This window comes from Bos taurus, chromosome 7 (assembly GCF_002263795.3).
Source record: "Bos taurus isolate L1 Dominette 01449 registration number 42190680 breed Hereford chromosome 7, ARS-UCD2.0, whole genome shotgun sequence".
Lineage (NCBI taxonomy): Eukaryota > Metazoa > Chordata > Mammalia > Artiodactyla > Bovidae > Bos > Bos taurus.
In genome coordinates, this window is record NC_037334.1 from 79,108,306 (window position 1) to 79,126,661 (window position 18,356).

Genomic DNA, 18,356 nt, shown 5'->3' on the forward strand with positions numbered 1-18,356 from the left:
TTCTAAACTGTGTTCCTTGGACAGTAGTGTCCTGATATATCTTAGTAGATGTTCCAAGAATTTTTTAAAAATCTTGATCAAATAAATCATGGATATTATACAATTATTGAAAGAAAATTGAACATCCTTCATATGGGACATGTGAGAGACTTTAATATGCAGATATGCACTGTGACTCTCTAAGAAACTGTTACAGTATGCAGCATTCTTATTAGTGTTTGACCATGATTTACTTCTTTCCGTTAAACTCATATCTTGTGGGACACCAGCATTCAGCAGGAGCCAGGGTGTGAATGACTCCATGACACCCTGCTTCTCTAAGGAAGTGAGTAAGAGATTTCTATCAGTGAATTGTCTTAGTATTCATGTATATGTGTACACACGTGTATATTTGTACATATTTAAGTTTTATGCTTTCTGTCCTATTTCCTGCTAAAAATATTGGGGAGATTTAGCTTAAGAAAGCAAAAATAGAAATGAAAGAAAGTAAACTGGGGGCCGGCCAAGCGGTGTCAGCCGTGGAGGGCGCCGTGCCTTCGCCACCCGAAGCTGGCCGGGCTCCGGCGCCCAGACCGCGCGTTTGCAGGCGCAGCGTCTTCGCCGGGGAATACCGCTTCCGCTTTCCGGGTGTGGCCGCGAGTCGGGTTGCTCTGCTGTGTTCCATCTCCTCCTAAAGATGCATCCTGACTTATCTCCACACTTGCACACTGAAGAATGCAACGTCTTGATTAACTTGCTTAAGGAATGTCACAAAAATCACAGCATTCTGAAATTTTTTGGTCATTGCAATGATCTTGATCGGGAGATGAGAAAATGCTTGAAGAATGAGTACATGGAAAAGAGGAACAAGAGCAGGGAGCTTGGCAACGCAATGCGAAAGAGACTTTTTAATCCTCCAGAGGAATCTGAAAACTAGATCTTATTTTCACTGGATGCCTCGCCTGAGAGAAGACCCAAAGACTCTTGGTTGGTAACTGAAGGAATCCTGTTGCATTTGGTCTCTAAAATCTTTTGCATGGAAAGTGACCCATGAGAAATCAAGCCTTGGAGAAGTATGGAAACCCTGGATCTGGAATGTTTGTCGGGCAGAGCTGTTTGTACCCTCCCTCCTCTACTAACGCATCTGAGACTTCTGTTTCTTCCCTTTGCCTATGACCTGTTAACATTTGAGTACCTTAACCTTCAATAAAACTATTGATTCTGATAAAAAAAAAAAAAAGAAAGTAAACTGGTGTGTAATTTGGATTATTGTAAAGAAGATATGAGAGATGTATTTAAAGAAATAACTGATTAGAAAATACAAAGTAAAGAAAGGGACGTGGCTGGGAACTTAAACTGATAAGCATTCTTCCCCCACTTCAGCATGCTATTAAACGTGACTGATCTTAAATGCTGACTTCCCTTAATGGAGAAACTATGAAATTACAAAATAACAAATGTAATCACACCTTAATCTTGTTAAATTGAAACACTGTAATCTACATTCAAATTTCACATATGGTCAATCTTGCAAGAGCTGGTTGGATGAGCCAAAGCACTATTTGGAATTTTAAATAGAGTTTTTCCTACCTCTTCAAAGCCCATTTACTTCTGTATGAGAAATATTTCTCTGGGACTGGAGTAGGGAACCCCAAGCCAAAGAACAAAGCAAATAATTTTTTTTTTTTTTTGTAATTGAAAGGAAAAAAAAATAAGTTGATTTCCAAAAGTCTGACACTCATGACCAGTTCTATCATAAAGAAAGCAAAGTGCATTTCAGAAGAGGGTTGAAATTATGTGAGGAGAATACAGGTTTCAGCTGTATCTTGCCAATGCTGTATTACAGTCTGTTGACAGATGTGATTTTTAAAATAACTAAAGCATTGTTATCTATTGCTGGCTGAGTGTGTATGTTAATTGAATTAGGTGCAATGTGATAGGAAGCTCTTGACTTGTCTTGGAATACGCATTAGTGGGGAGCTTCAAGGAAGAGGCATGCTCATTTGATTTGCAAAATATAGTAACCGTTTAATCAGTGGTTAGCTGAGCAAAGAAGAGAAGCTAAAAGCAAGGAGAAAAGGCAAGATATACCCATTTGAATGCAGAGTTCCAAAAAATAGCAAAGGGAGATAAGAAAGCCTTCCTCAGCAATCAATGCAAAGAAACAGAGGACAACAACAGAATGGGAAAGACTAGAGATCTCTTCAAGAAAATTAGAGATACCAAAGCAAGGGAACATTTCATGCAAAGATGGGCACAATAAAGAACAGAAATGGTATGGACCTAACAGAAGCTAAAGATATTAAGAAGAGTTGGGCAAGAATACAAAGAAGAACAATACAAAAAAAGATCTTCATGACCCAGATAACCACGATGCTATGATCACTCACCTAGAGCCAGACATCCTGGAATGCGAAGTCAAGTGGGCCTTTGGAAGTATCACTATGAACAAAGCTAGTGGAGGTGATGGAATTCCAGTTGAGCTATTTCAAATCCTAAAAGATGATGCTCTGAAAGTCCTACACTCAATATGCCAGCAAATTTGGAAAACTCAGCAGTGGTCACAGGACTGGAAAAGGTCAGTTTTCATTCCCATCCCAAAGAACCGGCAATGCCAAAGAATGTTCAAACTACCGCACAATTGCACTCATCTCACAGGCTAGCAAATAATGCTCAAAATTCTCCAAGCCAGTCTTAACCAGTATATGAACTGTGAAATTCCAGATGTTCAAGCTGGACTTAGAAAAGCCAGAGGAACCAGAGATCATGCCAACATCCAATGGATTATCGAAAAAGCAAGAGAATTCCATAAAAACATCTACTTCTGCTTTACTGATATGCCAAAGCCTCTGACTGTGTGGATCACAATAAACTGTGGATAATTCTTCAAGAATTGGGAATACCAGACCACCTGAGCTGCCTCCTGAGAAATCTGTATGCAGGTCAAGAAGCAACAGTTAGAACTGAACCTGGAACAAGAGACTGGTTCCAAATTGGGAAAGGAGTACATCAAGGCTGTGTATTGTCACCCTGCTTGTTTAACTTCTATGCAGAATACATCATGAGAAATGCTGGACTGAATGAAGCACAAGCTGGAATCAAGATTGCTGGGAGAAATATCAATAACCTCAGATATGCAGATGACACCACCCTTATGGCAGAAAGCAAAGAAGATCTAAAGAACCTCTTGATGAAAGTGAAAGAGGAAAGTGAAAAAGTTGGCTTAAAGCTCAACATTCAGAAAACGAAGATCAGGGCATCCGGTCCCATCACCTCATGGCGAATAGATGGGGAAACCATAGGAACAGTGAGATACTTTTTTTGGGGGGGCTCCAAAATCACTGCAGATGGTGACTGCAGCCATGAAATTAAAAGATGCTTGCTCCTTGGAAGAAAAGCTATGACCAACCTAAATAGCATATTAAAAAGCAGAGACATCACTTTGCCAGCAAAGGTCTGTCTAGTCAAAGCTATGGTTTTTCGAGTAGTTATATATGGATGTGAGAGTTGGACTGTAAAGAAAGCTGAGTGCCGAAGAATTGATGCTTTTGAACTGTGGTGTTGGAGAAGACTCTTGAGAGTCCCTTGGACTGCAAGGAGATCTAACCAGTCAATCCTAAAGGAAATCAGCCCTGAATATTCATTGGAAGGACTGGTGCTGAAGCTGAAACTCCAGTATTTTGGCCACCTGATGTGAAGAACTGACTCATTGGAAAAGACCCTGATGCTGGGAAAGATTGAAGGTGAGAGGAGAAGGGGATGACAGAGGATGAGATAGTTGGATGGTATCACCAACTAGATGGACATGAGTTTGAGCAGGCAGGGAGTTGGTGATAGAGAAGGCAATAGCAACCCACTCCAGTACTCTGACAAATCCCATGGACAGAGGAGCTTGGTAGGTTGCAGTCCATGGGCTCGCTAGGAGTCAGACACGACTGAATAACTTCACTTTCATTCATTGGAGAAGGAAATGGCAACCCACTCCAGTGTTCTTGCCTGGAGGATCCCAGGGACGGGGGAGCCTGGTGGGCTGCCGTTTGTGGGTTCGCACAGAGTCAGACACGACTGAAGTGACTTAGCAGGGAAGGCTGGTGTGCTTCAGTCCATGGGGTCACAAAGAGTTGGACAGGACATGACTGAGTGACTAAACTAACCAAATTAAACTTTCCTGTTGCCCTTGTCAATGTGAATACATTCACCTCTTAGTTGCAGTGAAAGGTTACTGGATCTGTGCATGACTTAAAAAAAAAGAAAAAGAAATTCTGGAAAGAGAAATCTTGAGGATCATAAAATGGAGGAAAAAAAGATCAGTCATTTGTGAACTTTCTGGACTTTTTCTTTTCCATCTGTTACATGCCACTGTATTGGGTTTTGGCACTTTCACCAGCAACTTGGAAGTTCTTTTAAATCAGCTTTTTCATAGGGATTTCTGATTATGGTAACCACAGGCTATGCTCCTGATGATATCTCCAACTCCAGCATCACAGGGAAGATTTGGCTGTTTCATTCATTCCCATCACTGTTGCCTCCCAGCAAATCTTTTGTCTCTGGATTATTTTACTGTATCTATAAGAAAACAAAACAAAGCTGTGTTGAAGGTTTCAGTAGACACAGCCTCCATAGTCAAGTCCTCTGGAGACCTGGAGGGAAAGAAAGCTGAGACAGTGGTATGGTACCCAAATCCTCTGTAAATGGATGCTCATATCCTAGCCTTCCACCTACTGAGAACTTCCAGGCACTCTCTGCAATTGTGCATCCAGGGCCCTTTGTTTAGGGTACTAGTGTGATTGCATTGAAAGTGCTAGAGAAAGTAAACCTTTTTTTCCAAATTAGAAAACTAGTCATGCATACATGCTCAGTTGTGTCCAACTCTGTAGCCTGCCAAGCTCCTCTGTCCATGGGATTTCCCAGGCACGAATGCTGGAGTGGGTTGCCATTTCCTACTCCAGAGAATCTTCTCAACCCAGGAATCAAACCCATGTCTCTTGCATTGGCAGGTGAATTCTTTACTACCGCACTACCTGAGAAGCTCTAGAAGACTATGCATACTACCTGGCAAATATTCCAGCTTAAGATAAGAACCTCTCTCATCTCAGTAGTGAAAGGGTCAGGATGGGAATAAAAAGGCAGGGAACCAGCAGCCACCAAAATGAGATCTGGAAGATGTCTTTCTCCATCCAGGGGTAGATTCCTGTGTGGCTCCAGGTGAGACACTTCAGCTCTCAGACTCTGAATTTTTTTTCTCTTCCATCAAATGGAATTGTTGGGACTTCAAATTTTATTATAAAAGTTGCTTAGAGATCATATGTATTTCTATGATGTATCTTTACTAGAGATGTTAAAGGCATGTAGCCACATATGGAATATTTTACTCCATTTTTTAATTGAATGAATGTGCTCTAATATTCTTCCTATTATGCTTCAAGGCTAAAATATCCTATTGCTTCTGAGCTTACACAAGCTGACCTCATTTACTATGGGAACATTTTCAGTATTTAGGAATATGAGGGTAAGCACCATAGAAAGAATAATTCAATCTAGATGTGAGAGACTCTTTTTTAAAGCTTCATTAACTGATAATTATTTGAGCACAAAACAATACCCATACTGTTTGATAAATGAATATTAGCCACATGTCATGCTGATAAAAGTCATGAGCAGAACTAGACCCTTCTGTATTTACGGGGGGTGGGGAGATTTTGTTATTTTGATGCTAATGGATTATGTTCATTTTGGGTAGATAGATATCTCGAATGACTCAGCAGGGTTGACTTAAATTAGATTTGTCCATTTATACTTTGCTTATTAGTGTGCCTCAGATATCTGATACCAGTCTTATATTACAGTCTGTGCTTCATTGAATTTTATCTATCAAGACCTAAAGATTTCTATGATAGTAATTGTGATTGATCATAAAAATTATGATTATGTTTTTATTTGAAAGGGCAGCATTGTGGGTTTCCCCCCAAATGCATTCTCAGAATCAGTAATTTTAAATAGCTGATTAAAATCTCTTTACAATGTGTGCTCTTTTGGAGTCTAAAGATATTAGTTCTTTGTAGATATTAACTTCTTATAATGAAGAGTTATATTAGTCTGGGTAGGCTAACAGCTATAACAAGTAACTTCCAAATTTCAGTGGCTTAACATCATAAGAGTTTATTTTTCACCTACATCACACAGTCCATTGTAGGTTGGTGGGAGCAGGAAGTAGAGAAGGGATGGGAGGAGATGAACTCTGCCCATCACAGGTGGCATTCAAGGTCCCAGGCCCCTTCTGTATTGTGGCTCCAATCTTTTGGGGTCTTCTCTGTTTGGTGAGTCACTGAGAAAAAAGAGGGAGGATTATAAATGGGAGATTTTCCTTAATTGGTTCTGCTCAGCATTGGGGGCCTCATTTCTACTTGGGCTCCATTGGCTGGATCTCTGACATGAACTTAAAGAGAGGCAGAGAATGTAATCTGGCTGAGTGATCACAAAGAAGAAAAGACACAGATACCAATGAGCATTAATTATCCTTTCCAAGAGACCTACATGACAAGTTAAAGTAAGTTAAACAGAGGTTTGGTGAACACAATACCTGAATTCGTTATGCTGAGCATGACAGTGGTTTCTTTACTGTGGCGGTACTGGAGATAGTCAGACAAGTAAGATGTGCAAATAATCATGCTGGTGATTAAAAAACGAAGAGTGGTTGTACATCCAGACATATATAAATACTGTTCAAGGGAGGGATATATTCTAACAGTTTGGGAGAATTTGGAAATGTTCTTGAGCTTTTGTTGCTATCATTGGGCTACAAATTGAACTACCAGAATTTCTAACTCTCTCTGCCATTTGCTTCCTGCAAAATCCTGAATAAAATTTCTGAATATTGCTTTATCATCTACCAGTTTCATAATATCGAAAGGAAGTTCAAGTTAGATAATGAATAGTGAAACATTTTATAAGTGGTCATTCAAATAGCAAATTAAAGCTATTGCTGTTCCATTATTATTACTGTTAAGTATTAATTCCATGGCCACAGGAAAGATTATGTTTACAAAGTTTTGTTCTAACATGCACACACCAAATGCAAACACACTTTCACATAGAAAAGACTGAATCAGATTCTCTGTTTTTTCAGCCTTCATATTGGAGCTGAGAGTAAGTCCCCTGATATTTGGTTTCCTGGTCACTGACACTTATTTCACCTCTGCCAATTTTATAACCTGTCCTTGGAAAGTTCTATCCATTATCTGTCTGTTCAGGTAGGCTGGACATGAAAATCTTTGTCCTTTCTGCCTCATAATATTGTTAAGAGCTTTGGGCAAAATTAAGCTTGTGATGATGTTCTTTAAAGGGAGGTTTACTATAGTTTTAATTTTTTAAGTCCCAATTATGTGTCTAGTTAACTTGGGTCACCTGTAAGAAAAGTTATTTAAAACATACCTCCATACAAATTTTCAGCTCCATATAAACTTTCTGCCAGAATCTAATATGCTTTACATAACACATAGAACAGCGAGTATAGAGGTGGCATTCATATCTGGTGTCCATTATTTTCTGTTACCACTTTATTACTGATCATTAAATACCCACATTGCTTATTCTCAGTATTAGGTCATTCCTCTCTGATAATTCTTCTGGAGGTGTAGGACACCAGGATTCAGAGTCAGGGAGTGGATATTTCTCAGTATTACCAAAGGTAATTTGTCCTCACAGCCGCATGATCAATTTAGACATGTGTTTAGGATGGGTTAAGATTAACCAGATGGTAAAGCATTGGCTCTGGAGAAGGCAATGGCACCCCACTCCAGTACTCTTGCCTGGAAAATCCCATGGGCGGAGAAGCCTGGTAGGCTGTAGTCCATGGGGTCATGAAGAATCGGATACTACTTCACTTTCACTTTTCACTTTCATGCATTGGAGAAGGAAATGGCAACCCACTCCAGTGTTCTTGCCTGGAGAATCCCAGGGACAGGGGAGCCTGGTGGGCTGCCGACTCTGCACAGAGTTGGACACGACTGAAGCGACTTAGCAGCAGCAGCAGCAGCAAAGCATTGGCTCAGATGGTAAAGCATCTTCCTACATTATGGGAGACCCGGGTTCAATCCCTGGGTTGGAAAGATCCCCTGGAGAAGGAAATGGCAACCCACTCCAGTATTCTTACCTGGAAAATCCCATGGACGGAGGAGCCTGGTGGGCTACAGTCCATGGGGTCGCAGAGAGTGGGACATGACTGAGCGACTTCACTTTCACTTTCAAGATTAACCAAAAACATTACCTGGTTTTTCCTAAAATTCCTCCAGTGGGCAAGACCAAACCTTTCTCATCATCCCTTCCCTTTCAAACTGTGGCCACGTGGATGACTGTCTCAGCCAAACGCTTGGCTGGGAAGTTGTCAAAGAGTTAATATCTATGGGGGTTTAATGATGATTCTTTAGCTGACATCATTGACTCAGTCCTGGGAGAAGACAAAGGGATACTTTTGGGGAGAATCAGCAAGTTACCTACAAATTCTGACCGATCATGGTGTCTCCAGTTACTTAAGACTGTAGATAGGTTCACTGGATAAAATTTTTGTTGTTGTTCAGTCGCTCAGTCGTGTCCAGTTCTTTGTGACCCCATGGACTGCAGCACGCCAGACTTCCCTGTCCTTTACCATCTCCCACAGTCCACACAAACTCTTGTCCATTGAGTCAGAAAAGACCCTGATGCTAGGAAAATTGAAGGCAGGAAAAAAGGAAACAACAAAGGATGAGAAGGCTGGATGGCATCACCAAGATAAAATTAGATTATCTTTGTAATTAACTTTGAGATGTACGTGACTTTTATTCAATTGCTGTTCATTCACTCCTTAGGTCTCCCGCTACGCTCCCACAAATGCAGTCACCAAGTCAGATTCAAACACTGCACTATCAAGGCCCTCTCGATCCTTCTCCTATCCTAAACTCCCTTCTGGACGACTATGACACTTACCCTGATTCCTAAGCATGTGGACATTCTTCAGCCTCTGCTAGGAGTGTCTTTTCCCTCCTTGGCCCCCTGAAGAATAGCTCCTTATTCCTCACATCTCAGTTTATTTATTTATAGTTTTTTAAAATTTAAACAAGATTTTAATTAAAAAATTTAGTGAGAAGAGTGGCATTGTTTTCATGTTTGCAAATCTTTTTAATATCTATTGACAGAAGGAAGCTAGTTATTCATACATGCTTCTTTAAAAAAATGTTACTGGGGTATAGTTGCTTTGCAATGTGGTGTTAGTTTCTACTGTACAGCACACTGAACCAGCCATACGTATAAACATAGCCCCTGTTTTTTGAATTTCCTTTCTACTCAGGTCACCACAGAGCACTGAGTAGAGTTCCCTGTGCTAGAGTAAGTTCTCATTAGTTATCTCTTTTATGCATAGTAGCGTATATATGTCAATCCCAATCTCCCAGTTCATTCCATCCCCTCACACCTCAGTTTAAAAATGCCTTGCTCTGGAAGGCATGCTCGGAGGCACCAGGCAGCATTAAGGCTTTCCAATGTGTGATCACATAGCGCCCTGTATGTAGGACTATTTATAGCATTTGGCCAGCATATCCTGACTGCCCCCTCTTCTCTGTACCTCGGGCACAGAAGAGCACTTTGAAGACTGAGATGATATTTTATTTTTGCATCTGCAAAGCCTACCTGGCCTGGAGCTTTGTACTAGGTATTCAGTAAACATACTTGAATAAATGAAAAATGAGGGAGTGAATGTCCCTCTTAGAAGGGCGGGGTGGGGGGGAATTACAAGATCAAGTGACTGATAGGTTTGCTTACTCTGACAAGTGAAGAATTACAAATTTAGACCTGCAAATTTGAAGTGTAGGGGAAAAAAAAGGTAATTGCAGAGGGAGGGCAGCTAAGCATGTGGCTGCTTTGGGTATTTACTCATCAGACCAGACTGAAGCAGCCTTAATCAGGGAAAATCAATCTGCCTGTTTTCGTTGTGAGCCTAAACACGCCGACGGGGGGAGCCCAGATAGGTGTTCCCAACAATCTCACATCCACTCTCATGTGCGCTATAGCTTTATTTACTTTCTGTGTAGAAGTTTGGATTGTTGGTAATTATCTCGTGTAGAAAATTTGTCGTCTCCAGGCAGTGTTTTGTATCATGTTGTGCTTGAGGTCAAACGTCTTCATTTACAGAATACAGTCCAAACTCTGCCTGGAATTTGGACTCTGTGGTTTGCACTAAGTACCCTCTGCATTCGCCAGCTGTCTTTGGTAAAGTTGTCCACACATCTTTCTCCATATTCTGTTCATATATTCTTTTTTTTTTCCTTTTTCACTTTTTGAAAGTCTCCTCATTTAAGGTTGGCATTAGCTTCATTCCGGAAACTTGCAGCTGGACAAGTCCCCAAGGATGTCTTCACCCTGTGAATTCTCTCCTCCATTGACATAATCACATCCTCGCTTCTGACATGTTCTGAATATGTTTTAAAAGTTATGTTGAATAGAATCAAACTTGAAATTTTTCATGAACCTTTGTGCTTTGTTTGCCTAGCTTCCTTTTAAGATTACTGATAGACGGAACTTCTTTGCATTCAATTGTAGCAGTTAGCACAAGGACTTGACCGTAGTTAAGTGTGCTATAAACGTGCATGGATATTTGAAAAGGCTGCCTGTGTTTAATAATAGCATTAAATTAAACTTGAGCATGGAAGTGTCTGTGCAGTGGAATATAGTGCTTTCTTTGAAGTCAGAAGACTTAGGTATAAATTGCAGATCTCTTCCCTCCTTGGCAGCCTGAGTCAGGGCAATCCATCTCAATTCTTTATACTTCAGTTCTCTCATCTCTAAAATGGGGTGATAGTGGTTGGGGAAAGGAAAACATGGAAATAAAACCCATGTCAAGGTTATGCTTCATGGTAAACATCCATCATTAAACATGAGCAAGTAATAGTCATGTTATATTTCGTAGCCGCCGGTGTCAGCCTTCCTTTGCTCATGTTTGTATGTACTCAGTCACTCAGTTGAGCCTGACTCTTTCCAACCCTTATGGACTGTAGCCTGCCAGGCTCCTCTGTCCATGAGATTTTCCAGGCAAGGAAATATTGGAGTAAGTTGGCTCTTCTTACTGCAAGGGATCTTCCGAACCCAGGGATCAAACTTGCGCCTCTCGCATCTCCTGCATTGGCAGGCAGATTTTTTACCACTGTGCCCCCTGGGAGGCCCCTCCAATGTTCATAGCCCAACCATTTATGGGTGGTCTCTTATCCTGGGTGAGTTACATCAACTCCCTGAACTTCTCTTTCTCTCTTTGTAAAATAAAGGGTAGCAGTGCTGTCCTCACAGTGTTGTTGAGAGGAATAAATGAAGGTCTGTGTAACACACTCAGCCCGGTGTGTAGACCATATTAAATACTTAATAAATACTGGCTGTTATTGCTGTTCACAGTAGCCGCTATGCTAACTGAAAGTTTTACTTGCCCATATTGATGTGTCTGTATGGAGGAAATGATACATTTATCATAAAAAAAACTTCCAAAAAGAAAATTCCACTATGATCCATACCCCTCTTTGGTCCATCCTTTTGGTGCCATAGAATAAAAGATGAATGAGTTTTAAATGGGTTGAAGTTAAAATGAAAATTATTTCCTGCCTCATGTATTTATTTCACGAGTTGTACTCATGTAGAAATGAACTCTCTGGAGAAGAGTAGCCTCACCTGAGTGATGTATATGTACCTGACCCAGCTCTTGGCAGATACGGCATCCGTCACTGTGGTGCATGTGTAGACCACAGCAGAGCACTGCTGACCACACAGTTCGGGTGTAGTCAGTCCCAGTGCTTCCTGCAGCACCCAGGCACCCACCTACTAAGGGCTCACATTCTTGTTCATGTCAAACAAGTAGGTACAGATGACTGGAGTGTTTCTGTAGATTCTGATTCCCTCTTTCTTGAGAATAGCTGATGCTCTTTCTGAGAAGGGTTAATAACTACAGAAATCCTTGTAGGAGGATTAACAAATATGATTCTTTTCAATTCTTTTCTCAGGGAAAAATGTACAAACAGGTTGTTACTACCATTTTCCAACCTAGTAAAACCACACTGGTTTGCAGGTCACTGTCTAAATAGGATTTGTCTAAATCTCAGGTGCAGTACGGAGAAGGCAATGGCACCCCACTCCAGTACTCTTGCCTGGAAAATCCCCTGGACGGAGGAGCCTGGTGGGTGCTCCCTATGAGTCAGACACAACTGAGCAACTTCACTTTCACTTTTCACTTTCATGCATTGGAGAAGGAAATGGCAACCCACTCCAGTATTCTTGCCTGGAGAATCCCAGGGACGGGGGAGCCTGGTGGGCTGCCATCTATGGGGTCGCACAGAGTTGGACACGACTGAAGCGACTTAGCAGCAACAGCAGCAGGTACAGTAAGTCAACCTCCTGCATAAATGCTAGCTGGGTATGGGGTGTGTGTGTGTGTGTGTGTGAGTGAAATTTCTTCCAAAAAGAAAAGTTGTTCAGGCCAAAGTGAATGTATAACCCTTTTTGGAAAATGATATGCCTCTTATGCTTATTTCAGGTGATTTTTTGGATATCACTCCCTCATGTTCTCTTTGTGTTGCCCCGGTTTCTCCTTTTCATTGTCCTCTGCTGATTGCAGGCTCACCCTCTTCCCCTCTGCAGTTCTTTCCTAAGCCATTCTATCTTCTCTCTGTAGAATTCATTACCTGGCTGATCTCATCCTGGCCCACGTAATGCCACCCTACATGCTTAGGGCTTTTGACTGTTCCAGGCATACCAGCCTCCTTTCCTACCTTGAAGATTCTGAATAGGCTTCCCCTCTCAAACTTGCTATTCACTATAAGTACAAAACTTCTCTCTGGTAGTTTCATGGCTCACTCCATCAGTTCCTACAAGTCTTAATTGTCATTTTATCTGTGAAACCTTCTCTGACTTCCCTATATGTGTAATCGCCAAAACATAACCACTCACTCTCATTCTCTTTTTTATTTTTCTAAATTTATTTATTTTTTAATTGAAGGATAATTGCTCTACAGAATTTTGTTGTCATGCTTTTTAAAGTAATTATCTCAGGCAGGGACCCAATTGGAAACAGATGGCTCACTCTAAAGGTTCCACCGGAGACAGGTTAGTTAATAAAGTAACTAAGTATGAAGGTCTAGGCACAGTTAAAGGGATCAGTAAGGAGTGATGAGGCACCCAGGGAATGGCAGCTGTGGGGCAACCATTGCCACCCCAGGCCTGAAGGGATAAGCAAGGACCACTGTGTTGACCAGAGCCTGTTTTTCAGTGGGAACTTTGAAGGAGAATGAACAGAAGTGTGGCTGGAGATGGACACAGCCACTTCAGGAACCTGAAGACTCCCAGGAAGCAGAGTGGGTGGGAAGATAAGTTGCGGAAGCAATACCCTGGACTTCCCTTTCTCTTGGCCTCCAAACACTTGTTCTCGCTTCTCACTGGCTGAACCCAGCAGGCTTCCACAGGGCAGGTGAAGCCAACTCTAGAGTTCCATTTCCTAGCACCCAGAATAGGGAAGAGAAAAGTGGAAAAAGGATCTCAAGGCATGAACAAAGACAAACTCTCAGAGGATCTTTAAAAAGATGTTTTTTCCCTTGGCACTTGGAATTGTACCTGGAAATCATTATAAACCACCATTAAATGTCATCACCTCCTTTTTTAAAAAATAATTTTTTCATTGTGGTAAAAGTCACATAATATAAAACAAACTATTTTAGCTATATTTAACTGTGCAGTTCAGTGGCATTAAGTACATTCACATTGTTGTGCAACACTTACCATCATCCATCTCCTGAATTTTTTACTTTCCTAAACTAGAACTCTGTCCCCATTAAACACGAATTCCCCATCCTCCTCTCTACCCCTTCACCCCACCCCACCCCCGCTCCCTGGCCCCTGGCATCTACAAATGTACTTTGTGACCCTGTGAGTTTGACTATCCTAGGTCCCTCATATAAGTGGAATCCAAACAGTATTTGTCTGTACCTACTGTATATTGGAATGCATTTTTAAGGTTAATTTAGTATATATCCTTCAAATGAATTGAACCTTCCTCATCTCCTTTTTTTTGATGAAGACTTAACATAGGCTGAAGTCACATTGAGCCAGTGTGTCTTCTCCAAACAGCAGGAGTTTTGCTTCAAATATTTAAGTATAGTGTGAAATTGGCACTCACAAATGAGAACAGTTGCCCAACAAATGAGAATAGGAAACCATATTAGGATATACAGCACAGTTTCAATATAGAGCATTTCTCAAAGATCCTAGGATATACATATTGAAAGGAGAGATCTTTCCTTTTCCAAGGACATTTGATACAAATGTGCATTATACCCAGGAATTGATGTGACCCATAGAACTCAGGCAGTGTGCTAAACTAGATGGAGAGGTCCTGTCGCTTAAACCTCCAACAGTCATAATCATCAGGCTATTGTCAGTTTATCCATTTAAGAGTTTAGATCCTGAGGCTTAGGGAAGGGCGTTTTTCCTAAGGCCACTTACTTAGCTGTGGTGATGCCTGGACTCACAACCAGACTAGAGTTTTACATCCAAAGCCCTAGCTCTTGACTACTCTTAATATTAAGTCTGCCTCCAAGATGGGAAAGTGGTGGTTTCAGAGTAGAAGCTATTAATATTTTGACCTTCCTTTTGTTAAAATAAATTTACGTATTTATTTTCTATTGTGCTGGGTCTTTGTTGCTGTGCCAGGGCTCTCTCTAGTTGTAGTACTCTGGCTTCTCATTGTGGTGGCTTCTCTTATGTTGAAGCCTGGATTTCTAGGCACACAGGCTTCAGGAGTTGCATTGCGTGGGCTTAGTTGTCCCACAGCATGTGGGATCTTCCAAGACAAGGAATTGAATTCACGTCCCCTCCGTTGGCAGACGGATCCTTAAACACCGGACCACCAGGGAAGTCCCTGACCTTTCATTTTAATTTTTGCTGCTCGTAAGAGAAATCCCTAGGAAAGTCTCTTTTTATTTCCTGTAAGACCTTATCTCTCAAAAAGTAAATTGGATACATTCTTGGATTTGACCAAAAATCTAGAGCAGGGTCTAAAGATACATGATTCTTCTCCTGACCACATTCCTTGCCCCAATCTCTGTATACAAAACATGCCTTAAATATTCATGTTAACTCTGGAAATAGATTTCCTTCTGGCTTTTTGTCTGTAGTGTGGGACCCAGAATTCTGAAGTGTGAATGTTTATAGCAGGTAGCACATAACACTCGTTTGACTGTGGTACCTGGAAGTATGATCTCTGGACTTTACCTTGAAATGACTCTTTTAGCATCTATGTACTATGCCCACGAAACAATTGACAAACTTGAATTTTATTATTACCGTGTTATTGATACCTTTTAAACCCCTAAATTCTGCTTCCTTTCTCTCTGCTTCACTATGGCATCTGAATTGAATACCAAAGAGAAATTATTCATTCAAGCATTTCCTTTGCAATAATTATTTTGAATCCTTAAATCCTGACCCATACCTGTTGGGGGTCCCAGGTGGGCTAGGCTACCAGTGTGGATAGTTGGAAGGCTCCTCTGGGTACTAGTCTTTCCATCACAGCTTATATTGTCTTTGTAAAAATGAACAAACTCTGTGGAATGGAGGAAGCAAAGATGATTATTATGACCAATAGCATGTTGGAACCTTTTTTTTTTTTGGTTTGTGTACATCATACTTGTCTGCATAAGTTAATGAATAAAATGTGAAGACTTCCTACTTATCATTTTAATACAGTTTTGAGTTTCACAGGAGAGAATTTCTTATTTGTCTCAAGGTGATTTTTTTTTTTTTTTTTTGGTGTGTGAGTGTGTGGTGTGTGTGTGTGTACCTAAGTTGTCCAAATGATAAATAGTGCCCTAGGTAAGTTGCAGACTGTATATGTAAGAAAAAGTAATATTGCATTGGAAAGTTTTCAGATAAAGTAGAATTCAGTTTGGTTTTGAAAGGCTATGATGAATGTTAACCACTTTTTTGCTGAAATTCTTTTCAGACACATCTTAATGATCCATATGTGATCATTTTTTTAAACATCAAATGTATAATAACTTATGAAAATTCTATTATTAATAACTTGTGAGGGAATGGTTTGTTCTTGAGTACCTTTCTTCACCCCCTTGAAATAAAGACAGTGCTAAGCACACAAGCTATAAAGTGAGCTGAGTTTTGTAGTTTTTTTTCGCTTTGTTACCAGAGTTCTGCAACTGAGAAAATTATTTCCCTGGTTTCCTCACAATGAAATGCTGCGTGTTTCATTCAAAACAACAATAATGGAAACATACCCTGCATGTAATATGTCTAAATACTCACAAATAAACAGTGATTGAGATTAATGCTACCTTCAACTTGGGCTTATTCTTAGACACTTATGTAGGCATGAAGATTTAATTTTCCCTGTCACATGAAGCAAATGCCTCCTCTGATCAGGCGGGTTTGTTTTGAGGTTCTCCCTACTGCCCTCACTTCCCACACTGTTGTTTTGACATATTATTAGTCTTGTTAAGTACAGACCTCCTTTCACGAAATACTAAAGAACAATGGTTGGTAAATAGAATTTGCATGTGACAAAGTTTTAGTTTTGTATGCAGTGTAAATATTTTAGATGCCATATCGCTTTGTTTTAAGATGGTAGAATGGATGTTTTTGTCCTTTAAAATTCTTTTGACTTTTATTTTTTGAGAAATAGAACCCCTTTATCTTCAATTCTAAATATGCCCTGAAACATATTAAGCATCACAGATGTTATACTTATTTAGAAGTTGATATCATCAGTAATTTTATTTTCAGATAGCCAGTGGTAGGACAATTTGCATTTTAAGTTTCAAACGATGTAATGAATTTAACAAGAGCCAAGCTAGCTTGTGCGATCCAAAAGCTAACATCATCTCCAACACTGATTATTTTCTTCTCTCTAACATTTTGTCCCAGTGTTAGACATCTGGACTTGAAATGTGTCTTTTTTATTTGTTCTCCCTCTGTCTTACTCAGCGTCCAATTAATTGCTAAATACTGTATTTTCTCCTTCTTTCAGTGTTTCTCCTTTCTGTCATTTATTTTTCATTCTGTCATTGATCTGATAAAAGGCCCTTGTTTCTTTGATCCTAAAGTATTTCAGTGCTTCTGCCTCCCTGTTTTGAGGTCATTTCCAATTTACAACCTTTACACAAAGTTATCAGATTGCTTTGCAAAAATCTGGTAAATCTTGCAACATTCAGAGAACCTCATTCAAATCAATAGTAAACCTTTGGTGATACACCCTCAATTAGTCTTTCTCCTGTTTGTCCAAGTTGATCTTCTAGAATATTCTCTGTGGGAATTGGACATCCTAGTCAATCCTAGTAATTTCTAAAGCTGCCAGTTTTTTCCTCTGATACTCCTCCCCTCAACCCTGCCACCTGCCATTCTATTTACCCGACTTTTCTTTGTGAGTAAATATAGCATTTTACCCTTTCTGAAATCTCCCTTGAACCACAAGCCAGGTAGGGCTACCCTCTACCGCAACTCATTGAATTTTTTTCTACCATTTTATAATTCCATTTTCCTGGGTTGTGCATTATCATAAATTTATCTCTTGAAATAACGTCTATTTATTTTATGTGTATTATTTGGGAGCAGTGGACTAAAGAACTCACATTTGGATCTCATTTATCCCTCTTTGAGAAATAGGTACAAACGTAGCCACGAAATTCAAATGACTATTTGCTTTCGAAGCAGAAGAGGTACCATGCTTGTCTGACTTTAAAACCTTTGCTCTTTGAAGAGGTCTCCATTATAACTAGTTGTATTTGTGACTTCTCTGTTAGATTTTTGTCCTGTGAAGGCAGGCATTACTGTTACAACTGTATCTTCTATGTAAATATTGTAATTTCTGAGCTACTAGAAAAAGATATCAATTTAATAAATAGGGAGTGATAACTCTATCAGGATGGAGAAGAAAGCAGTCTCTGTGTGATTCTTATGGTTTGATCTTGGTACAGGACCAAAATAGTATTTTTAATCCTGTCCTCTCCCACTTTCAAGGGGCCATAGGTAGCTTGACCTAAGAATTTTTATCTGGGATATGGTAAAGAGAAACTGCTATGTCAGAGCTTTCACAAGTTCTTACTGTTGCTGAAGGTGTTGACCCAGGGCAGCCACGTTATAGTTAATCACATTAATGATGCTTTTAGTTGGAAAAGTAACAACCAGATGTAGTCCAGGCAGGCGATGTTTAGACAAAAGGGAAATAAATTTGTTCCACATGATAAAGAGAAAGGGCTCTTTTGTTCAGGTTTTCACCTGGCTGCCTTGAAGATTTCATAGATGGTGTTTGTGCTGGATGGATAGTAGTTGTATATTAAAGTATCGCTTGAGATATAGGTAAATACGTA

At 40.2% G+C, this 18,356-nt stretch overlaps 2 protein-coding genes across 4 annotated transcripts in view; both read left to right on the forward strand.

Annotated features, from left to right (window-relative positions):
• Window positions 1-18,356, forward strand: part of LOC112447478 (teneurin-2) — a 426,777-nt gene that overhangs the window by 201,847 nt on the left and 206,574 nt on the right. The window lies entirely within an intron of this gene.
• On the forward strand, window positions 494-1,228 carry LOC101905951 (COX assembly mitochondrial protein 2 homolog). The gene has a single exon (XM_010807583.3). The coding sequence runs from the start codon at window positions 677-679 to the stop codon at window positions 914-916; it is 240 nt and encodes a 79-aa protein (XP_010805885.1). The 5' UTR covers window positions 494-676; the 3' UTR covers window positions 917-1,228.

Excerpts from the sequence above, each read along its gene's own strand:
- LOC101905951 (XM_010807583.3), top strand. The coding sequence starts at position 677 with ATGCATCCTGACTTATCTCCACACTTGCACACTGAAGAATGCAACGTC.